At 56.2% G+C, this 17986-nt stretch overlaps 1 protein-coding gene across 50 annotated transcripts in view; it reads left to right on the forward strand.

Annotated features, from left to right (window-relative positions):
• Positions 1 to 7854, forward strand: part of RAP1A (RAP1A, member of RAS oncogene family) — a 29709-nt gene extending 21855 nt beyond the window's left edge. For 2 of the 50 annotated variants that reach the window (XM_050985007.1, XM_050985057.1), the window contains 6 exons: positions 1969 to 2317; positions 2540 to 2683; positions 2774 to 2902; positions 2975 to 3287; positions 3520 to 5767; positions 7131 to 7854. In XM_050985007.1, the coding sequence (XP_050840964.1) occupies positions 1969 to 2154 (186 nt within the window). In that variant the 3' untranslated portion in view covers positions 2155 to 2317; positions 2540 to 2683; positions 2774 to 2902; ... (1 more) ...; positions 3520 to 5767; positions 7131 to 7854. Of the gene's footprint in view, positions 1 to 1968; positions 2318 to 2353; positions 2411 to 2446; positions 2485 to 2539; positions 2718 to 2773; positions 2903 to 2974; positions 3288 to 3519; positions 5768 to 7130 lie in introns of all 50 variants that reach the window. The other 48 variants (XM_050985049.1, XM_050985027.1, XM_050985033.1 and 45 more) reach the window with 48 other exon arrangements.
• Positions 7855 to 17986: the final 10132 nt, after the last annotated feature.

Raw genomic sequence — 17986 nt, forward strand, 5'->3', positions numbered from 1 at the left:
AGCTCTGCAGCTGCCTGGCACTGGAGACTGGCAGGGCTGCTTCCAGATGTGGGAAGGGAAGTTCAAAGCTGTGGCAAAATCTGTCACCCGAGGAGGTCACACGGTGGCATGAAGCCATCAGGGGCCTGGCAGAGCCTTGGGTTGTTGTTTTGGTAGTTCAGAGCCCTTTTTAAGGCAGGACAGAGCAGCTGTGGGAGCGTGGGGTGGGACAGAAGATGGGCCAGCTCGGCTGAGGGTGGCTGTGTCCCCTGGATCATGGCCCTGGGCCCTCCTGCCTTTAACAAGCTGAGCTTTTATTTGTGCAAAACTGCTTTTCCTTGGGGCAGGGGTTCCTGTGGGGTAAATCCCTGCTGGCAGGGCCCTGAGCTGGGCTTGGCTGTGCTCACAGGGGGATTATTTGTGCCCTAAGCTGGCCAGGTTCATCCCTCAGCAGACACTGCTGCTTTCCTTTGGGCTTCAGGAGCTGAGTGCATGGTTAAAATGCCTTTATTTGCTTTGTGTGTTACCTGTTGAGCCCAAGCTTGAGCCCCTTTTGAGGGTTTAGGCCGCGCTTTGCTGAGCTAGAGACGTTCTCCTTTCTGTCTTTGGTACCAGAGCATGCCTAAAGCCCCAGTGCCTCAATCATTACATTATCTGCACCTGGAAGAGTTTAAATTCCAGTTTCCTGCACCTAACAGTAGATGATCAAAGGTGGTGTCTCACCAAACTCTGTTTTTGGATGAACCATTAATACCTTCTGCAAGAATCTCACACAGTTTCATGTCTTTCAAACCTGTACTGCTGACTCATCCAGTATCGCTTTTTGCCCTGTTATTTCACATTTTCATACCCTTTGGTTTTTGCTGAACATGTTCGTAGCACATTTTCATGTTTCAGTATGAGAAAATTTCTCTTAACTGTCTAGAAAACTCTTAAGAACAGGATATTTACAATCTGAGCTGATAGAGCCTGTAGATTTTTTTTTTCAAATGAGCTTTTTTTGCATTCGCTTCATCTGTACTCTGACTTCAGGTTCCTGATGTAATAAGGAAAATTTATGTCTCAAAAATAAAAATATGATCATTCTCTAATGGGTATGGCTGGGAGTTTTAGAGAGAAAAATTAATCTGGAGTGTAGTTGTGTCAGAAGAGACCACAAATATTAACACTGAAGCAGATTAAACCCACCCAGAGTGTTGTTACTCACCAAGTGAATGGGGCAGTGATTTATTTTCCAGCTGGACAGGACTCAGTTTCTGCTCCCAGAATGAACTGCTGGAGGAAATGGAGGGGGTGCACTCCCTTCTCAGCAGCTCTGGGGGTTTTTCTGCTTCCCCTGGGTGTGAGGAAGCAGGAAATGCTGCTGGGCTCTGGCACTCCTGGTGCTGCCCTGCAGCAGCCCTGCCAGCCACAGCTGCAGCTGGCCCAGCAGGGGAGAGAGCCCCAGGTGTGCCAGCCCTGGGCTCTGCAGGGCACAGCCCTGGGGCAGCTCCTGGCACCCTGCAGGGGCACCTGGGCTGCCAGGAGAGATTCTGGGGGGTTTTGTTCCCTTGTTGAAGGCGTTGGAGAATCCCAGAGTGGCGTGGGTTGGAGGGTCCTCAGGGCTCATCCATGGGCAGGGACAGCTCCAGTAGCCCAGGGAGCTCCAAGCCTGTCCAGGCTGGCCTGGGACACCTCCTTCTGTCCCTGCTGGGGACACCTCAGAGGGCCACAGCTGTGCCAGGCACTGGAGAGGGGCAGAGCCGCTTCATCATTGTCTCCTGGTTTTTATTGGGTTCATTGTTCATTCTGCATTTCCCCCCCCTGCATTTCCCCCCTGCATTCCCCCTGCATTTCCCCCCTGCATTTTCCCCCCTGCATTTTCCCCCCTGCATTTTCCCCCCTGCATTCCCCCCCTGCATTTCCCCCCTGCATTTCCCCTCCTCAGCAGCACAGAGCTCCCTGCCATGGCCTTGCTGATGGGTCTCTCCTCCTGTTGCTCCTCTCCAGGTTCCCATGATTCTGGTTGGCAATAAATGTGACCTGGAGGAAGAGCGAGTCGTGGGCAAAGAGCAGGGGCAGAACTTAGCACGACAGTGGTGTAACTGTGCCTTTCTAGAATCATCTGCAAAGTCGAAAATCAACGTAAATGAGGTGAGCACCTCCTGTTCTGTGTTCCCACGAGTGAGGCGTTGAGCCCTGTGTGTCTGAGCTGGGCAGCTCCAGGTGAGCAGGGCAGCTCCAGGTGAGCGGGGCAGCTCCAGGTGAGCGGGGCAGCTCCAGGTGAGCTGGGCAGCTCCAGGTGAGTCAGGCAGCTCCAGGTGAGCGGGGCAGCTCCAGGTGAGCGGGGCAGCTCCAGGTGAGGGGCAGCTTCAGGTGAGCTGGGCAGCTCCAGGTGAGCGGGGCAGCTCCAGGTGAGCTGGGCAGCTCCAGGTGAGCGGGGCAGCTCCAGGTGAGTCAGACAGCTCCAGGTGAGGGGCAGCTCCAGGTGAGCTGGGCAGCTCCAGGTGAGCGGGGCAGCTCCAGGTGAGTCAGACAGCTCCAGGTGAGTGGGGCAGCTCCAGGTGAGGGGCAGCTCCAGGTGAGGGGCAGCTCCAGGTGAGCTGGGCAGCTCCAGGTGAGGGGCAGCTCCAGGTGAGGGGCAGCTCCAGGTGAGCTGGGCAGCTCCAGGTGAGCTGGGCAGCTCCAGGTGAGGGGCAGCTCCAGGTGAGTCAGGCAGCTCCAGGTGAGGGGCAGCTCCAGGTGAGGGGCAGCTCCAGGTGGCAGGGCAGCTCCAGGTGAGTCAGGCAGCTCCAGGTGAGTCAGACAGCTCCAGGTGAGCAGGGCAGCTCCAGGTGAGCTGGGCAGCTCCAGGTGAGCGGGGCAGCTCCAGGTGAGGGGCAGCTCCAGGTGAGTCAGGCAGCTCCAGGTGAGGGGCAGCTCCAGGTGAGCGGGGCAGCTCCAGGTGAGGGGCAGCTCCAGGTGAGCTGGGCAGCTCCAGATGAGGGGCAGCTCCAGATGAGCGGGGCAGCTCCAGGTGAGTCAGGCAGCTCCAGGTGAGCGGGGCAGCTCCAGGTGAGCAGGGCAGCTCCAGGTGAGTCAGGCAGCTCCAGGTGAGCGGGGCAGCTCCAGATGAGCGGGGCAGCTCCAGGTGAGTCAGGCAGCTCCAGGTGAGCGGGGCAGCTCCAGGTGAGGGGCAGCTCCAGGTGAGCTGGGCAGCTCCAGGTGAGGGGCAGCTCCAGGTGAGCGGGGCAGCTCCAGGTGAGGGGCAGCTCCAGGTGAGGGGCAGCTCCAGGTGAGCGGGGCAGCTCCAGGTGAGGGGCAGCTCCAGGTGAGCGGGGCAGCTCCAGGTGAGCGGGCAGCTCCAGGTGAGCGGGCAGCTCCAGGTGAGGGCGCTCCAGGTGAGCAGGGCAGCTCCAGGTGAGCGGGGCAGCTCCAGGTGAGGGGCAGCTCCAGGTGAGCCTGGGCAGCTCCAGGTGAGCGGGGCAGCTCCAGGTGAGGGGCAGCTCCAGGTGAGCTGGGCAGCTCCAGGTGAGGGGCAGCTCCAGGTGAGGGGCAGCTCCAGGTGAGGGGCAGCTCCAGGTGAGCTGGGCAGCTCCAGGTGAGGGGCAGCTCCAGGTGAGCTGGGCTCCCAGCCCGGGGAAGGGAGCCATGCCGTGCACCAGGCACTCTGCCTGCCTCAGGGATGTGCTCCCTTTTCTCTGCAGGGCCAGGGTGACTTCCCAGGTTGGTGTTTTACATTCCCTCCCAGGGGCCATGAGCAGCAGAGGGCCCTGAGCCGGGTGACTTTTAGCTCAGATAAAGTTTATCTGGAGAGAATGTTTGTCACAATAACTGCTGCCGTTCCCAGCGTGGGTGATGCCCCTTTGTGCTCCTTGTCTGGTGTGGGGTTGGCTTAGAAGCATTTGCATTTCTGGCTGCAGATGCCTCTTCACAGCCCCCAGCTTGCTAAAACCATGCCTAAACGCAGGCCTAAGCAGTCCCTGAGTTTAAGTGAGACCCCTGTGCTCTGGGTGCTCCTCCTCTGGGGCCCTGGGTTGGCTGAGGCAGCTCTGCTGCACGTCAGGCTCCAGGTTTTGTTCTGTGCTGGGAGTTATCTGCCTGTGCCAGAGGCCAAGTTTCCAGGCACAAAAGCTGAGGTGACCCCGTGCAGCAGAGCTGGGCTGGTTCCAGCTGATAAGTGGGACCGTTCAGGGCTGGGGGATAAGCAGGAGCAGCGGGATCCTGGCCTGGGCCCAGGCTGCCCTGGCAGCCTCAGGATGGGCTGGGAGGGAGGGGAGCCCCAGCTCTGGGGCTGGGATTAGCCTGCCCAGGGCTCAGAGCAGCAGAGGATTTGTGTCTGAGCTGCAGTGGGGTGGGCATGGGCAAGGAGCAGCCCAGCCAGCAGCAGGTGCCCAGGGAGGTGCCAGAGCCCGGGCTGGGAGCATTCCCAGGTCTGGGGGGCACAGCCTGGGGTGGGAATCCTGCCTGTCCCTGCTGGGGCTGCAGCCTCCAGGGAGGTCAGAGCAGAGGGAAGAATGTGCTTATCTGGAGGATGAGTTTCTGCTTTCCTTGTGATCTTCGTGTTCTGGTTTCCTGCCAGCTGATATTTCCTAGCTGTGAAAAGTACAAAAGCTGAGGAAATCAAAGGGAGAAACTGTGAATGAAGCAGCTCAGTGCTCTGGGACTCTGTCCTGCTGGCTCCTGGGCTGGGGGGGCATTTGCATTCTTTTGGGGTTTATTCCTGCTTTCCCACCACTTTTGGAGTTTCTAAATTTGTTAAAATCCAGGTAAAGAGAGATGAATTCCTACGTGCATTTGCTGCATGTGAATCAAAGCTTTCAGATAATAAGCTTTTAATCCAGATGACCTTCTGGTGACCTCTGAGATGCTCTTCCTCCACACAGGCTCTTTTTAGGGATGGTGGCATTCCTGAAACCTTGTTGCAGATGGCTGTACTCACAGTCAGTACTAGCACCGAAATAATCCATGAGAAAGGAAAATCTCCAATTTCAGTTGTTACAGTGTGTTATAAACTGTTTCTTTGTCTTGTGAATTTCTTGGGACTCAACAAGAATTTGTGAGCTGCCAGCCACTCCAGGAAGGGGAAAAAATAAACAAGGACAAGGGTGGAGCCCTCTGAAGGTTGAAATATTTCTCCTCAGTGCTGTGACCCAGCTCCAAGCATTTTTGCAAAGCTCATTTTGCTATAAATGGGCTGAGTCTTGCTGGGAACCCAACTCCCTGCAGCAGCACTGACCAAGCTCTGCAGCTGCAGGAGGGCCCTGGGGTGGTCCCAGTGGGAATGGGAGCTCAGGGCAGGTGCTGGCAGGGCCAGCAGGGGACAGGGCTGTCCCCTCCCTGCTGGGGCAGGCTCTGCAGACAGGGATCCTCGAGGGTATTGTGCCTGGCTTAAAAACCCTTTGTTAATCCCGATTTTCTCCCGCTTCTCACAGCAAGGAAACTGCTGCCATTTCACTGCCCGGCCCTTCTGGAGGCTTTGCTGCTGATAAACTGAGTTTCCAGCTCCCTTGTGTTCTGCACACTGATGGGAGCTTTGGGTTTCTTCCTCCATAAGCAGCTGCTTGAGAAACATTTAATAAATTCAAGCAGTTTCATTGAATTTTCATAACTGCAGCCACCAGGAGAGCGTTGTCAGCTCCCCAGCCTGCCTCAGTTCTGACAGCTTGTGTCTTTATCACTTGGGGTTTTCAGCTTGTGTTTTTCATTTGCAGATCTTTTATGACCTGGTCAGACAGATAAATAGAAAAACACCAGTGGAAAAGAAGAAGCCTAAAAAGAAATCATGTCTGCTGCTTTAGACTCCCATCATGCAGCAGCTCTGAGCCAGGTAAACGTTGGTTATCCTCTGATAAACGTTGGTTATCCTCTGATAAATGTTGGTTATCCTCTGGTAAATGTTGGTTATCCTCTGATAAATGTTGCTGCTGCCACTGCTGTCCCCGTGCTGGGACCTTTGGGGACAGTTACAAATTGCTTTTGTAGGGACATGGGGTTCAGTGGCACAGAAATAAAAGGCTGCACATCAAAAAAATAAAACAACCCAGACCAAAACAAGCATAAAAAACCCCAAAACAAACCCAACCAAAAAGCACACTGGACACAGCTATAAATAATCTTCCTGTGTGTCTTGGCAGGGAGCTCTGTGTGCTCACAGCTGTTCTGTCATGGCCCTGGAGGGAAACTGCAGCTCTGCAGCTCCAGGTTTGGGACAGAAATGTCCCCATTTGGGGCAGAGAGGAGGGGCACTGGGTGCTGGCCCAGCTCTGCCTCCTGCCTGTGCCAGCTCAGGGGGATCCTGGGGGCAGCAGATCTGGGCTGGGATGTGTCTGTGCTGTGTGCTCTGTGCTGGGCTCTGTGCTGTGTGCTGTGTGCTCTGTGCTGTGTGCTCTGGGCTCTGTGCTCTGTGCTGGGCTCTGTGCTCTGTGCTGTGCTCTGTGCTGTGCTGTGTGCTCTGTGCTCTGTGCTCTGTGCTCTGTGCTGTGTGCTCTGTGCTCTGTGCTCTGTGCTGTGTGCTGTGCTCTGTGCTGGGCTCTGTGTGCTCTGTGCTCTGTGCTCTGTGCTGGGCTGTGCTCTGGGCTGTGTGTCTGTGCTGTGTGCTCTGTGCTGGGCTGTGCTCTGTGCTGTGCTCTGTGTGCTCTGGGCTGTGTGCTCTGTGCTGTGTGCTGGGCTCTGTGCTGTGCTCTCTGCTCTGGGCTCTCTGCTCTGGGCTCTGTGCTGTGTGCTGTGTCTGGGCTGTGCTGTGCTCTGTGGGCTCTGTGCTCTGTGCTGTGTCCTGTGCTCTGGGCTGTGCTCTGTGCTCTGTGCTCTGCTGTGTCCTGTGCTCTGTGCTGTGTGCCTTGTGCTCTGTGCTCTGTGCTCTCTGCTCTGGGCTGTGTGCCTTGTGCTCTGTGCTGCTCAGGCTCAGCCCTGCCCTGCCCTGCCCCTGCCCTGGCCGCGGGCACTGCTGGTATGGGGCTGGGGCAGCAGGCTGGCACTTGGCTGGCACTGCTCTGGCCCTGATAAAACACAGAGTTACACTTCCACAATCTCCTGCTTTCTGTGCCTAGGAACAGCCCCGAGTTCTGGGAAAAAGGAGCTCCTGTGCTGCCTGTGGGCCCGTGGCTTTCTGGCCTCGGAGGTCCCTGGTGGCACCAGCAGAGGAAGAAACGTCTCCCCATCATCTTTATTTCTGTTTTCTTTTGCTTCTCCAGATTGCAGGAATGAAGAACTGTTGCCTAAGTGGAAAGTGCCAGCATTCCCAACTTCAGAACCTTATGGAAATGAGTAACATATCGGAAGAAGCTTCTCCTGTTTTTTATATCCTACGGGAAGAATTTAGATCTTAAAATGGTTTGCACACAGTCCCTGGAAAAAGCAGTTGCTCTGTGTATATCTCTTGGAAATTAAAGCCAATATTCCTCCTCCTTTGCAATAGCAATTAACAGATGTGAAAATAAATATAATTGACTCTAGCATATGATTATCCCAAGGAGCATGGATGCATTTCAAATGTTAGAGATTGCTACTATAATTAAAATTCATATTGACCATTTTATCATAATTTCTCCCCATCAAGCACTAAAAACGTTCCACTGTTATATTTTATATCTATAACTATAGATATATATTATCCAAAATTTCCCTTTGAACTCACTGCAACAAATAACTTTTTGAGTCATTGACTTCATTTTATATTTAAAAGTTACGGAATATCATTATTTTCATTCTGCCATTGTATTCTAATTAAAAATGTTTGTGCATAATGCTTTGGAAAAATGGGTCTTTTATAGGAAAAAAACTGGGATAACTGATTTCTATGGCTTTAAAAGCAAAAATATATAATATACTAAACCAACTCTAATATTGCTTCTCGTGTTTTACTGTCACAGATTAAATTACAGCTTTTATGAATGATTAAATTTTAGTACATTTTCATTTTGGTTTCTGTGTTTTTGTTACCGTTCCCAGCCTTTGGGTTTGCTCCCTGTTCTGGGAGTTCCATCCTGGTGGATCAGAGGTTGTGTTGAGGTGCCCCAGTGCCCCCCTCCCAAAGGACAGCAGGCACCTCCTGGGTTTCCCTTGGCCTTTCACAGGTGGTGCTGCTGCAGGGGTTTCCTCTGATATTTCCTGTGCTGTTTGCTCTGTGCAGTGACTCTGCTGTGCTCAGGTTTGGTTTGGTTTCAGCCCAAGCTCTGCCTGCCCTGGAGGACGATCCTCAGTTTCAAGCCCAGCTCTGGCTGCTGGTCCCTGCCCAGCTGAAGGGGTTTTCTGTTCATTTGGGTTTGTTCCTTGTGTTTTACCCCTGTGGTTTATGAAGTTTCAAGGAGCAGGATCCAGAGATGCCCGTGGGTGCCCCATCCTCTGTGTGCAGGTCAGAGCCCGAGGGACCCCAGCCCCTCCTGGGGTGAGAGCAGGGGGGTGTCAGTGCTGTGCAGGGAGCTCAGCACAGGCCCTGTCCTGCTGCCTCAGATGGAAATGAGAGCAGAGGTGCTCCTGCTCCCTGCAGAGTTCTTGGGGAACCAGGGGAGCCGTTTCTGGAACAGCATTTCCTCATTTCCTAAACTGTTCCTGCTGCAGCTGGTGAGTCACAGAGAGCCCAAGCAGGACTGGATGCAAACATCTGGATGACATGACAACATCTGCCTCCTGACAAGCACTAGCACCAGCACAGCTCCTTCAGCTGCTTCTCTTCCAGCCACCTGTGCAGCTCCTCTTTCAGAAGGAGCAGAAGCGCCGTGCTGGCAGCTCGGTTACCTTCCTGAAATGTGGAAATGTTTTAGCAATAAAGTAATTCCAGTGAGCTCGGCGATCGCTGGATGTCTCTTGTACAAACTGGGGCACAGAGTGAGCGGTGAGGGGGGCACATGGGCTGGGTGAGGGTGAGGATGAGGATGAGGACGAGGACGAGGACGAGGACGAGGATGAGGATGAGGATGAGGATGAGGATGAGGATGAGGATGAGGATGAGGATGAGGAGGGGCGGAGCGCTCCCCAGCCCAGGCTGCCGCTAGATGGGAGTGTGGGAGAGGCGCAGGGCTGGGAGGGCTCCGCTGCCATCGCTCTAATTCGGGATCTTTCCCGGCCCTCTCCTCTCCCCTCTGCCTCCCACGGGGCGCTCGTTTTCTCACTGGATTAAAAAAATAAAAAAGTTCTTCTTTAATGGATTTTAGCACAATAGCTGCAGCTCTGCCCCGGAGAGCCAGGTCAGGCAGAAATGTCCTGAAGCACTTGGTGGTTAATGTCTCACCGGGTTAAAAACGACTTCACTGCAGAATGTCCTCAAGAAAGGGGAAAAGAAAAACTCCCAGAGCCCAGCCGAGCACAGGAACGTTTTGCTGAGAGCAAAGGGGCACATTTAAAAAGTCCCTGGAGCCCCTGGAGCCATCCAGCTCCTCTGTGATGTGCTCAGTTCCCCCAGAGACAGCCCTGGCTGTCCCTGCAATGTGCTGCTCTCACTTCCAGCCCGTGCTGGTCACTTCCAGCACTTTCCAAAGGTATCTGAAGCCATGTTTTCCCCTCCCTGCAGTGTGGGTTGGCTGGAATGATCCCACACGTCCTGCCCCACTGGGAAGGTTCAAGTGCAGGCTCTGATGCTGACCCAAGTGACAGGGAGACCTTCCAGGCTGCTCCCATCCAGGTTTGTTCAGCTGGCTCTGAGCTGCGTTCCTGCCATTGCAGTGGCTGACGTGGGCATCCTGCAGCCACCAGAGCAACTTGAAAATTCATGTTAAAGTCACCATTAACCTTTGCAAAATCACCAAAACTAATGAATGTGTTCTTTATTTCGCCAGGACCAGGCACTGAGGAATGAAATTGGATTTTCCAGAGGCCCAGGTGCCACTTGATGAATAACCAGCACGTGCTAGCCCTCCTGGCTGGGGCTGAGCATCCTTCCCACCCTCCTGGCTGGGGCTGAGCATCCTTCCCACCCTCCTGTTTGGGGCTGAGAATCCTCCCCACCCTCCTGTTTGGGGCTGGGCCCTGGCACTGGTTTCCCTGCAGCAGCTGGTCAGTGCTCTGGCTTTCAGCCACAGCTCTGTCTTTCTTCCTGGAAGGAAACTCCCCAAATTTGGAGACAAACCCTGTGCAGGAAGAGGGAGAGGAGCAGGAGTGGGGGGCTCTGGGCTCAGTAGCCCCCAGCCAGGGCCAGTTGCCAATGCTGCAGCCTGCCAGCAGCCCTGGCACAGCTCTGCCCCTGTGGCTGAGCTCTCCTGATCCCAGGAAATGGGGAGGCAGTGTTTGTGCTGTCCTGGGACTGAAAGCAGCCTTTTGTCCTCCCTTTGCCCAAGGGAGCTCCGCTTGTTCCTGCTGTGGTGGGACCCCATCACCCACGTTCTCCTGGATCCTCTGACCCCTCTCCAGCAGGATGCTCTTCAGAGACTGAAACCCTCCTCCTCTGCCCGAGATTTTGGAGCATTGGGGAGCAGAGCTGGAGGTGCCTGTCCTGGCTGGGCCCTGCCAGCCCTGGCCTGGAGCCATGGGGACCGGGGGTGCCTCAGAGGAGCCCACGGCCAGCCCTGGCCGAGGTCAAACATCCCCGGCATTTCCCTGATGCCCCAGCCCCGATCGGGCTGGCACGGAGGCGGCTCGGGGCACAAGGAGCCCTTGTGCAGCAGGGAGGGAGGGAAGGAGGGAGGGAGGATGCTCCGGGTGCCCAGCCCGGGCCAGCTGCTGCCGCCGCCCAGAGGCACCAACAAAGCGCAGATTCAGCGGGGAGCGGCTCCCGGGCTGGGCAGCGACACCGGGGCTTTACCGGCTGGGCAGGACCACCGGGGCTTTACCGGCTGGGCAGGGACACCGGGGCTTTACCGGCCCCCGGGCTGGGCAGGGACACCGGGGCTTTATGTGCCCCGGATCGGGACCGCCCGGCTCGGGGGCGCTGCCGGCGGCTCCCAGCTCTGATCTCCAGGAGTTTTCCAGCCAAGAAACCAGAGGGGCCCCTGGCTCTCCTCCAGAACCACCCCGAGGAGAGCAGCAGCCCCCAGCCGAGTCCTCTGCCCCACGGAGGCGATCCCTAAGGCTGCCTCTTCCCTGCAGGTGTTTTACACAGAAATCCAGTTCCTTACCCCGGTTTGGGGTGTGTGGTGGGGGAGCCGAGGGAAAGGGAGCAGTGTTGCAGCTCTGCTGCCCCTTGCCTCCAGGCTGCTCCAAGTCCTGGGGCAAACTGGCTCCAGCTCCCTTGCACCTTGACTCCCCCTGCCCGTGGCTCCAGCTGTGACATTCTGGGGGCTGCCGACATCCACATCCTCCACCCAGCTCCCTTTTAGCTTTGGAAATGAGAAGTGGCAAGCTGCTGTGTCAGTTTGGCTTAAATTCACGGGAGAAATCATTTGTTTGAAGCAGTTTATGATATTAAATATGACTGCACAGGAGCCCCTGCAGCACAATCCTGTGTGATAAATGATGTTTGAAATGAGGGAGACCCGACAGCGGCTCCAGCCCCAGATAATCTGCAGGAGCAGGGGAGGCACAGGGGAGCAAAGGGCAGGGCTGGATGTGGCAGAGCTGCAGCTGCAGCGCCTCGGAGCCACCCCAGCCTCAGCGGGGATGGAGCATCCAACCCTGGGAGAGCTCCACAGCCCTCCAGGGCATGTGGCACCTGGGCCGTGGGGCAGAGGTGGCCCTGGCAGTGCTGGGGGACAGCTGGGCCTGATCTCAGAGGGCTTTTCCAGCCTCGGTGATCCTGTGATGGGCCAGCACCTGCACACCTGGGGGTTTCTGCCCTGGCCTGAGCTCCTGGGTCAGCTCACCCTCGATGTCACCCAGGGCAGAACCACTGAGGTTTGGCAGCAAACAAGGCCAGATGTGTTCTGAACTCTGGTTAGAAATGTGCAGGGGTTTCCGTGGGAACAAGCAGAGCACCCTTGTGCCCCTCTCCCCAGGGTGTCAGCAGTGCAGAGCCTGCCCAGGAGAGGGATCCAGGCTAAAGAGCTCCTGGGACAGGGGACGTGGCTCCCTCAAATCCCTCTGCAGGGCTGCTGGCTGACCCAGCAAGTGCTGCCCTTGGGCTCTGGGCATCCAGGCCAGGCTGTGGCTCGCTGTGCCAGGAGCAGCTGGCACAGCTGGAGGCACTTCCCTGCCAGCCTGGGCAGGAACAGGACCTGGGTTTGCTGCCTGAAGAGCTCAGGGTGTTCCCCCACCCTGCAGAGGCTGATTAGCAGCCAACAGGCAGCTTGTGGCCCTTTCCTTCTGAAACAATCAGCGTTTAGGGCTTGACTGAGAAGGATTTTGTGTGAGATAAGCTTCCCAGAGCGGGCTGAAGTAATAATTGAACAAGTGTGAGGTGGTGAATGAGACACGATGAGTCAGAGCAGAAGCTGCTCTCGGGCAGGAGGAAAAGGCTCCTGGGTGTCTCCCCTGCTGCCGAGGTGGGACTGAGCCCCTGGAGCTGCAGAATTTGGGGGTCAGGGCCAGGGATGGAGCTCTCAGGGACTGTGCCAGGTGAAGAGTTCCCCAGGTCCTGCTGCTGCAGGTGCTTGGCTCAGGGCTGGGCTCCTGCTGCCCTGGAGCACCTCAGGGTTGGGATTCTGCCCCATCTGTGCCAGGGCAGAGCAGGGAGGGAGGGGCAATGCCCAGCGTGTGGAGCTGGCCCAGGACCATCCCCTGGATTTTTCTGCCACGGTCTGCTGTGGGTTGTATAATCCTGAGACTCTCGGGGCTGTGCTGTTGCCATCTCGTGTCCCTTCTGCTGGATTTCCCTCTTCCTTTAATTTTTACCAGTTTGTTTGGTTCTGCTCCCAGCAGAGGCAGCTCCACGGGAAGGAGAAGAAATCAAGTGTTTATTTTTAGAAAGTGCCAAAAGAGTTGAACCCAAGGCAAACACAATTACTTCAGGCTGTGCACAGCCTTCGGAGAGGCTGCAGAGAATTCATTTCCAAAGAGAAAATGCCCCAAGCCCAGCACCCCCCACGAGGCCCTGGGGCTGTTGGAGCAGCACGTCCCAGCCCAGAGCAGGTCCCTGCCCAGGGCAGGGGGTGCAGCGGGGTCTGGAGGGTCCCTCCAGCCCCTCCCTGGATTCTGAGGGGTGGGAGGTGATCTCTGCCCCCATCCCAGCCCTGCCCTGGCTGGGGAGCCCAGCGGGTGCTGCTGCTCCTGGCACGGCTCTCCCAGCCTGCCCCCATCCCGGGGTGTTCCTGGCACGGCTCAGGGGTGCCCAGGGGCTGCTCCTGGGGTGCTCCAGGGGTGCCCAGGGGCTGCTCCTGGCCCGGTTTGGGGGCATTCACTGCCCCAGGCTTGGCCTGGCTCTTTGGGGAGCCCTCGAGGCTGGGCAGGGCTGCCCAAAGCTTTCACTGCAATTAACAAGGGACTGAGTTAAACCTCGGCTCCCCTGCTCTGCCTCAGCGAGCACAAAGAGGAGAAAAGGCCTGAACCAGACAATTAAAACCAGCAATAAAACTGCACCAAGAGATCTGTGCAAGGATTTCTCCTCGACACGCTCGCCCCCAACAAGTGCCACATGTCCTGTGCATAAAGAGCAGCTGCCCAGACTTGCTTAATCATCCCATTGTTGCTTTATAATATTAATTAAACATTACCCTGGGATTGTTTGCATCCTAATTAAGCAGGGGAACTTACAAAAGACGGCGAAGAAACCAAACAAGTGCTGGGGGTGCAATTTCACTGGACCTTGTGCAACTGGGTTCAAAAACCCCGTGAAAATGGCAGGGCTGGGGCTGAAAGAATTTTTATAGCCACCAGTGCTGGGACCAGAGCCACCAGTGCCAGGCCAGAGCCACCAGTGCTGGGGACCAGAGCCACCAGTGCTGGGACCAGAGCCACCAGTGCCATTTGATTAACGGCGCTGGGGATTGGGAGCGGCTCCAGGATCTTGGTGAGGGAAGCCAGGACCATGGGTGACAGTATTGTACTGTGGGTGACAGTATTGTACTGTGGGGGACAGTATTGTACTGTGGGTGACAGTATTGTACAGTGGGTGACAGTACTGTACTGTGGGTGACAGTATTGTACAGTGGGTGACAGTATTGTACAGTGGGTGACAGTATTGTACTGTGGGGGACAATATCATACCGTGGGTGACAGTATTGTACTGTGGGGGACAATATCATACCGTGGGTGACAGTATCATAGCAAGGGTGACAGTATCACACCGTAGGTGACAATATCATACCACAGGATACGATAGTGTCACCATACTCCCCAGGAAGCCTTTCCCAGGGACAGGTCCCCAGGTCCCCAGGTGCCCCTGGCCTGGGGCCGGGCTCATTTCCCCTCCCTCCCTCCCTCCCTCCCTCCTCTGGTGAAGGCTCCAGCGCATTGTTCCCGGCTCAGACTCCTGCACCCTGCAGGGATGTGCTGTGAATTACTTCCCAAATTATGTGAGTAATTAAAATCAATGAGAGGGTATCCTGTTAAATAACGTAATTAGATGAGCACAGCAGTGAGATGAGTGCCACGGTGGTTTTGTTCTCCTGCCTGGAGACAGCTTTTAACTCTTTCCCTCTTGGCTCTTCCCGGCAAGGGCGGGCAGGGCTCCCCTGGTCATGCCAGGAAAACGCCTCCACGCTTCCTTCGGGGCTTCTCACAGCCCGGGGCTGCCCTTCCCCACAGCCCCTGTCCCTGGGTTCCGTGGGGGACGCTGGCAGTGCCCCAGGCCCGAAGGCCACCAACACCTGACCCTCAGTGAGCACAGAGCTGCCTTCGGGTCCCCGTTACTCCAGAGTGGCAGAGGAGAACGGGGCCCTCCTGCCCTGAGCCTCACAAATGGAAATGGGAACTGTCTGAGCCATCCCTGCAGGTCCAGGCAGGTCCCAGTGCCCAGGGACAAACAGTGTCCCAGTGTCCAGGTCCCCAGGGACAAACAGCACCTCCCTACAGCACACAGGCTCCAGGGGCTGCCCCAGTTCCAGAGGGAATGGAATGGCTGAGGAACCCAAGGGCTGGGAGTTGTTCCCGTTCCACTTGTGCTCCCGGCAGGGCAGGAGGAGCCTCAGCCCATTCAGACACACGAGGAGAGCTCTCTCCTCCAGCCTGGAGGGCTGAGGGCTCCTGGGGGCTCTGGGAAGGGTGGAGGCATCTGGCCAGATGGCTCTCATTGCAGGGCTGGAATCCAAATAATCAATGTATAGGATTGATTATTATTATTAATCAATGTATAGGATGGTGTTGGGGACCTTGCTGTGTCCCAGAGGAAAGGCTGCAAAGTCCTTCACCTGGTGGGAATGTTTTCCAGCTGCCATGCTCACAGAGACGAGGGGCTCTGCGTCCTGCTGAGCCTTCAGCTCCTCTGTGATTGCCCAGGGCTGCCAAGATGTGTCACATCGAATTGTGCCATGAAATCACATCCTGGCAAAGGACCTGAACCCCTGCTGGGGACAATCCCCTGGGCTGGGGACACAGGAATCCTGCCCTGGAGGGGCTGCAGGGGTGACAGGCTGTCCTGGGGAGATTTCAGCACAGAGAGCTCTGGTGGAGCCCGGCTGGGGCGGCTCCTGCAGGGAGGAAGGTGCAGGTTTGGCTCTTTGAGGTGCCTTATCCCATCTGATTGATTTACAGCTGCCATAAACCCCTGCTAAGGAGGACTTTTGCTCCACTTTCCTGGCAATGCAGCTTATCTCCAGAGAATTTCCCAATACTCTGGAGCTGAAAATAGAATGTTTCTCCCATTCCTCTTAGGAATAAATAAGAATTTCTCTGTTATTTGCCTCTTTCAGGCGTGAATTCCCTGCAGCTCCGACCGTGCTGCTGACAGCACCACATCAGCCCCAAACCAGGTAAGCAGCACACAGAGAGCTCCCCTCTTGAATGCTGTCCAGTACAGAGAGCCAGTGCCTCGTTTTTCCAAGCAGAGCTGCATTCAGGGCACAGGAACTCAGCACAAAGCCGGCCCTGAATGGCTCCCACACCATTAGCATGAGCAATGCAGATCAGGCAGCTGCAGCACCAGCGCCTGGCTGGCTGCCCTGGGTGTGAGCCCCCAGTTGGGCTGGAGCAGAGAGAGCCCAGAGCAGGGGGAAGCTCTGACAGGTACCTCGGGAGAGCTGCAGCAGAGCCACCCCAGAACGGGTTGGAAGGCACCTTAAACACGCCCTAATTCCAGCCCTGGGCAGGGACACCTTCCATCGTCCCAGGGCCTGTCCAGCCTGGCCTTGGGCACTGCCAGGGATCCACAGCTGCTCTGGGCACCCTGTGCCAGGGCCTCACTCCCTCTCAGGCAGGAATTTCTTCCCAATACCCCATCTAACGCTGCTCTCTTCCAGTGTAAAGCCCCTGCCCTGTCCTGCCACTGCACAAAGAGTGAAGAGAAAACAGAAACCCCCCGAGGGCAGCCGGCCCTGCGTCCCCCTCCTCCTGCCCCCAGCAGCCCGGGAAGCCCCAGCTCATTGTCAGAAGAGTAAGCTGTGAAATGGTTTTGAAAATCAAGGCTTTTTAATTACAGGCACATTTGGGAGCCTTCTGGAGGCCATCTGGCCCAGAGAGCAGGGTGTGGGCTCCAGGAAGGGAAAGCCCAGGGAGCAGGAGCAGCTTCTGGAAAAGCACTCGATTAACGTTGAGAGCTAAATCCTCTCTGCCCATTAGGCCATATGGGCCAGGGCAGCCCTCATCCATCCCAGGGCTGTGCAGCTCAGGGCTGGGAGCCTGGGATGTGCAGCTCAGGGCTGGGAGTCTGGGATGTGCTGCTCAGGGCTGGAGCCGGTGTGCTGCTGGGCTGGGCTGGGATTCTGTCCGCGGGTCTGGCTGGAGCCTGGGATGTGCTGCTCAGGGCTGGGAGCTGGGATGTGCAGGTCAGGGCTGGGAGTCTGGGATGTGCTGCTCAGGGCTGGGAATCTGGGATGTGCTGCTCAGGGCTGGGAATCTGGGATGTGCTGCTCAGGGCTGGGAACCTGGGATGTGCTGCTCAGGGCTGGGAACCTGGGCTGTGCTGCTCAGGGCTGGGAGCCTGGGATGTGCAGGTCAGGGCTGGGAGTCCTGGGATGTGCAGCTCAGGGCTGGGAGTCTGGGATGTGCTGCTCAGGGCTGGGAGCCTGGGATGTGCTGCTCAGGGCTGGGAGCCTGGGATGTGCTGCTCAGGGCTGGGAGTCTGGGATGTGCTGCTCAGGGCTGGGAACCTGGGATGTGCAGCTCAGGGCTGGGAGCCTGGGCTGTGCTGCTCACCCAGCCCCTGGCTGAGCCTGACCAGAGATTTCCAATAAATCCCAAGGCCAGGCTGCCTCTGCCATCACTGCCCTCCCAGGCAGGCTCATGGGGAGCCTCCTCCTCTAATCATGGTCCGTGTTTGGGATTAGCCACTCCTATCAGCCAGGGCCTCCTCAGACACTGCCATTCTGCTAATTAGGTGGGTTTCATACTTAATAACGGAGAACAATTTCGTGGCAGTTTCATAAAGGAAAAAAGAGGAGCAAAAGCCATTATGATTTCAGGAGAAGTCCCTGGAGAAGTGAAATGGTAATTCACAAATCCAGCTCTGATCTATTAGCAGATCCTGCTCTGGAGACTAAATTAGGGAGGATGTCTGGCTTGGGTGATATTCTTCATTATTTGAATGTCTATAAAGAATATTTATTAAATATTTTTTCTCTTAAGAACTTTGAGATGCAGCTGCATTTTCTGGCTATTTCCAAGCTTTTGAAGCCTAGCCCACACTGGATTTGTCGCCGCAAACACCCTGGAAAATCCTATTTTAATGTAAAGCTGCTCCTCTCTCTGGAAAACTCCTTCTCTTTGGTGACCCTCTGGAAAGGAGAGGGGAGGTAACTAACAGGATGAACCACTGAAAAAGAGGAGGAAAACAAAATGCTTCAGAGGCAGCCCTTCAGCATTCAGAGAAACGGGGAAGGGGGAAGCAGCAGCCCTGAAGCCCCGGAGGAGGAAGGACAAAGGCTTGCTCAGGTTCCTGCAGAAGTGCTGAGCTCGGGTGCTGCCCCGCTCCTCTCCTTGTATGGGCACGAGCAGGGCCTGCCTTGTGCCTATATTTAATTTGCAAAGGAGAAAAAGAATTCTGCCTCCACGCCTCTGCCCCAGCGGCCTCTCAGCCCCGGGAAGTTACAGCAGGAGCAGAGACGGCTGCTTAAAAAATAGAATGGCCCTGCTCTCACACGAGCCCCTGCTC

This window comes from Serinus canaria, chromosome 26 (assembly GCF_022539315.1).
Source record: "Serinus canaria isolate serCan28SL12 chromosome 26, serCan2020, whole genome shotgun sequence".
In the NCBI taxonomy this organism is placed as follows: domain Eukaryota; kingdom Metazoa; phylum Chordata; class Aves; order Passeriformes; family Fringillidae; genus Serinus; species Serinus canaria.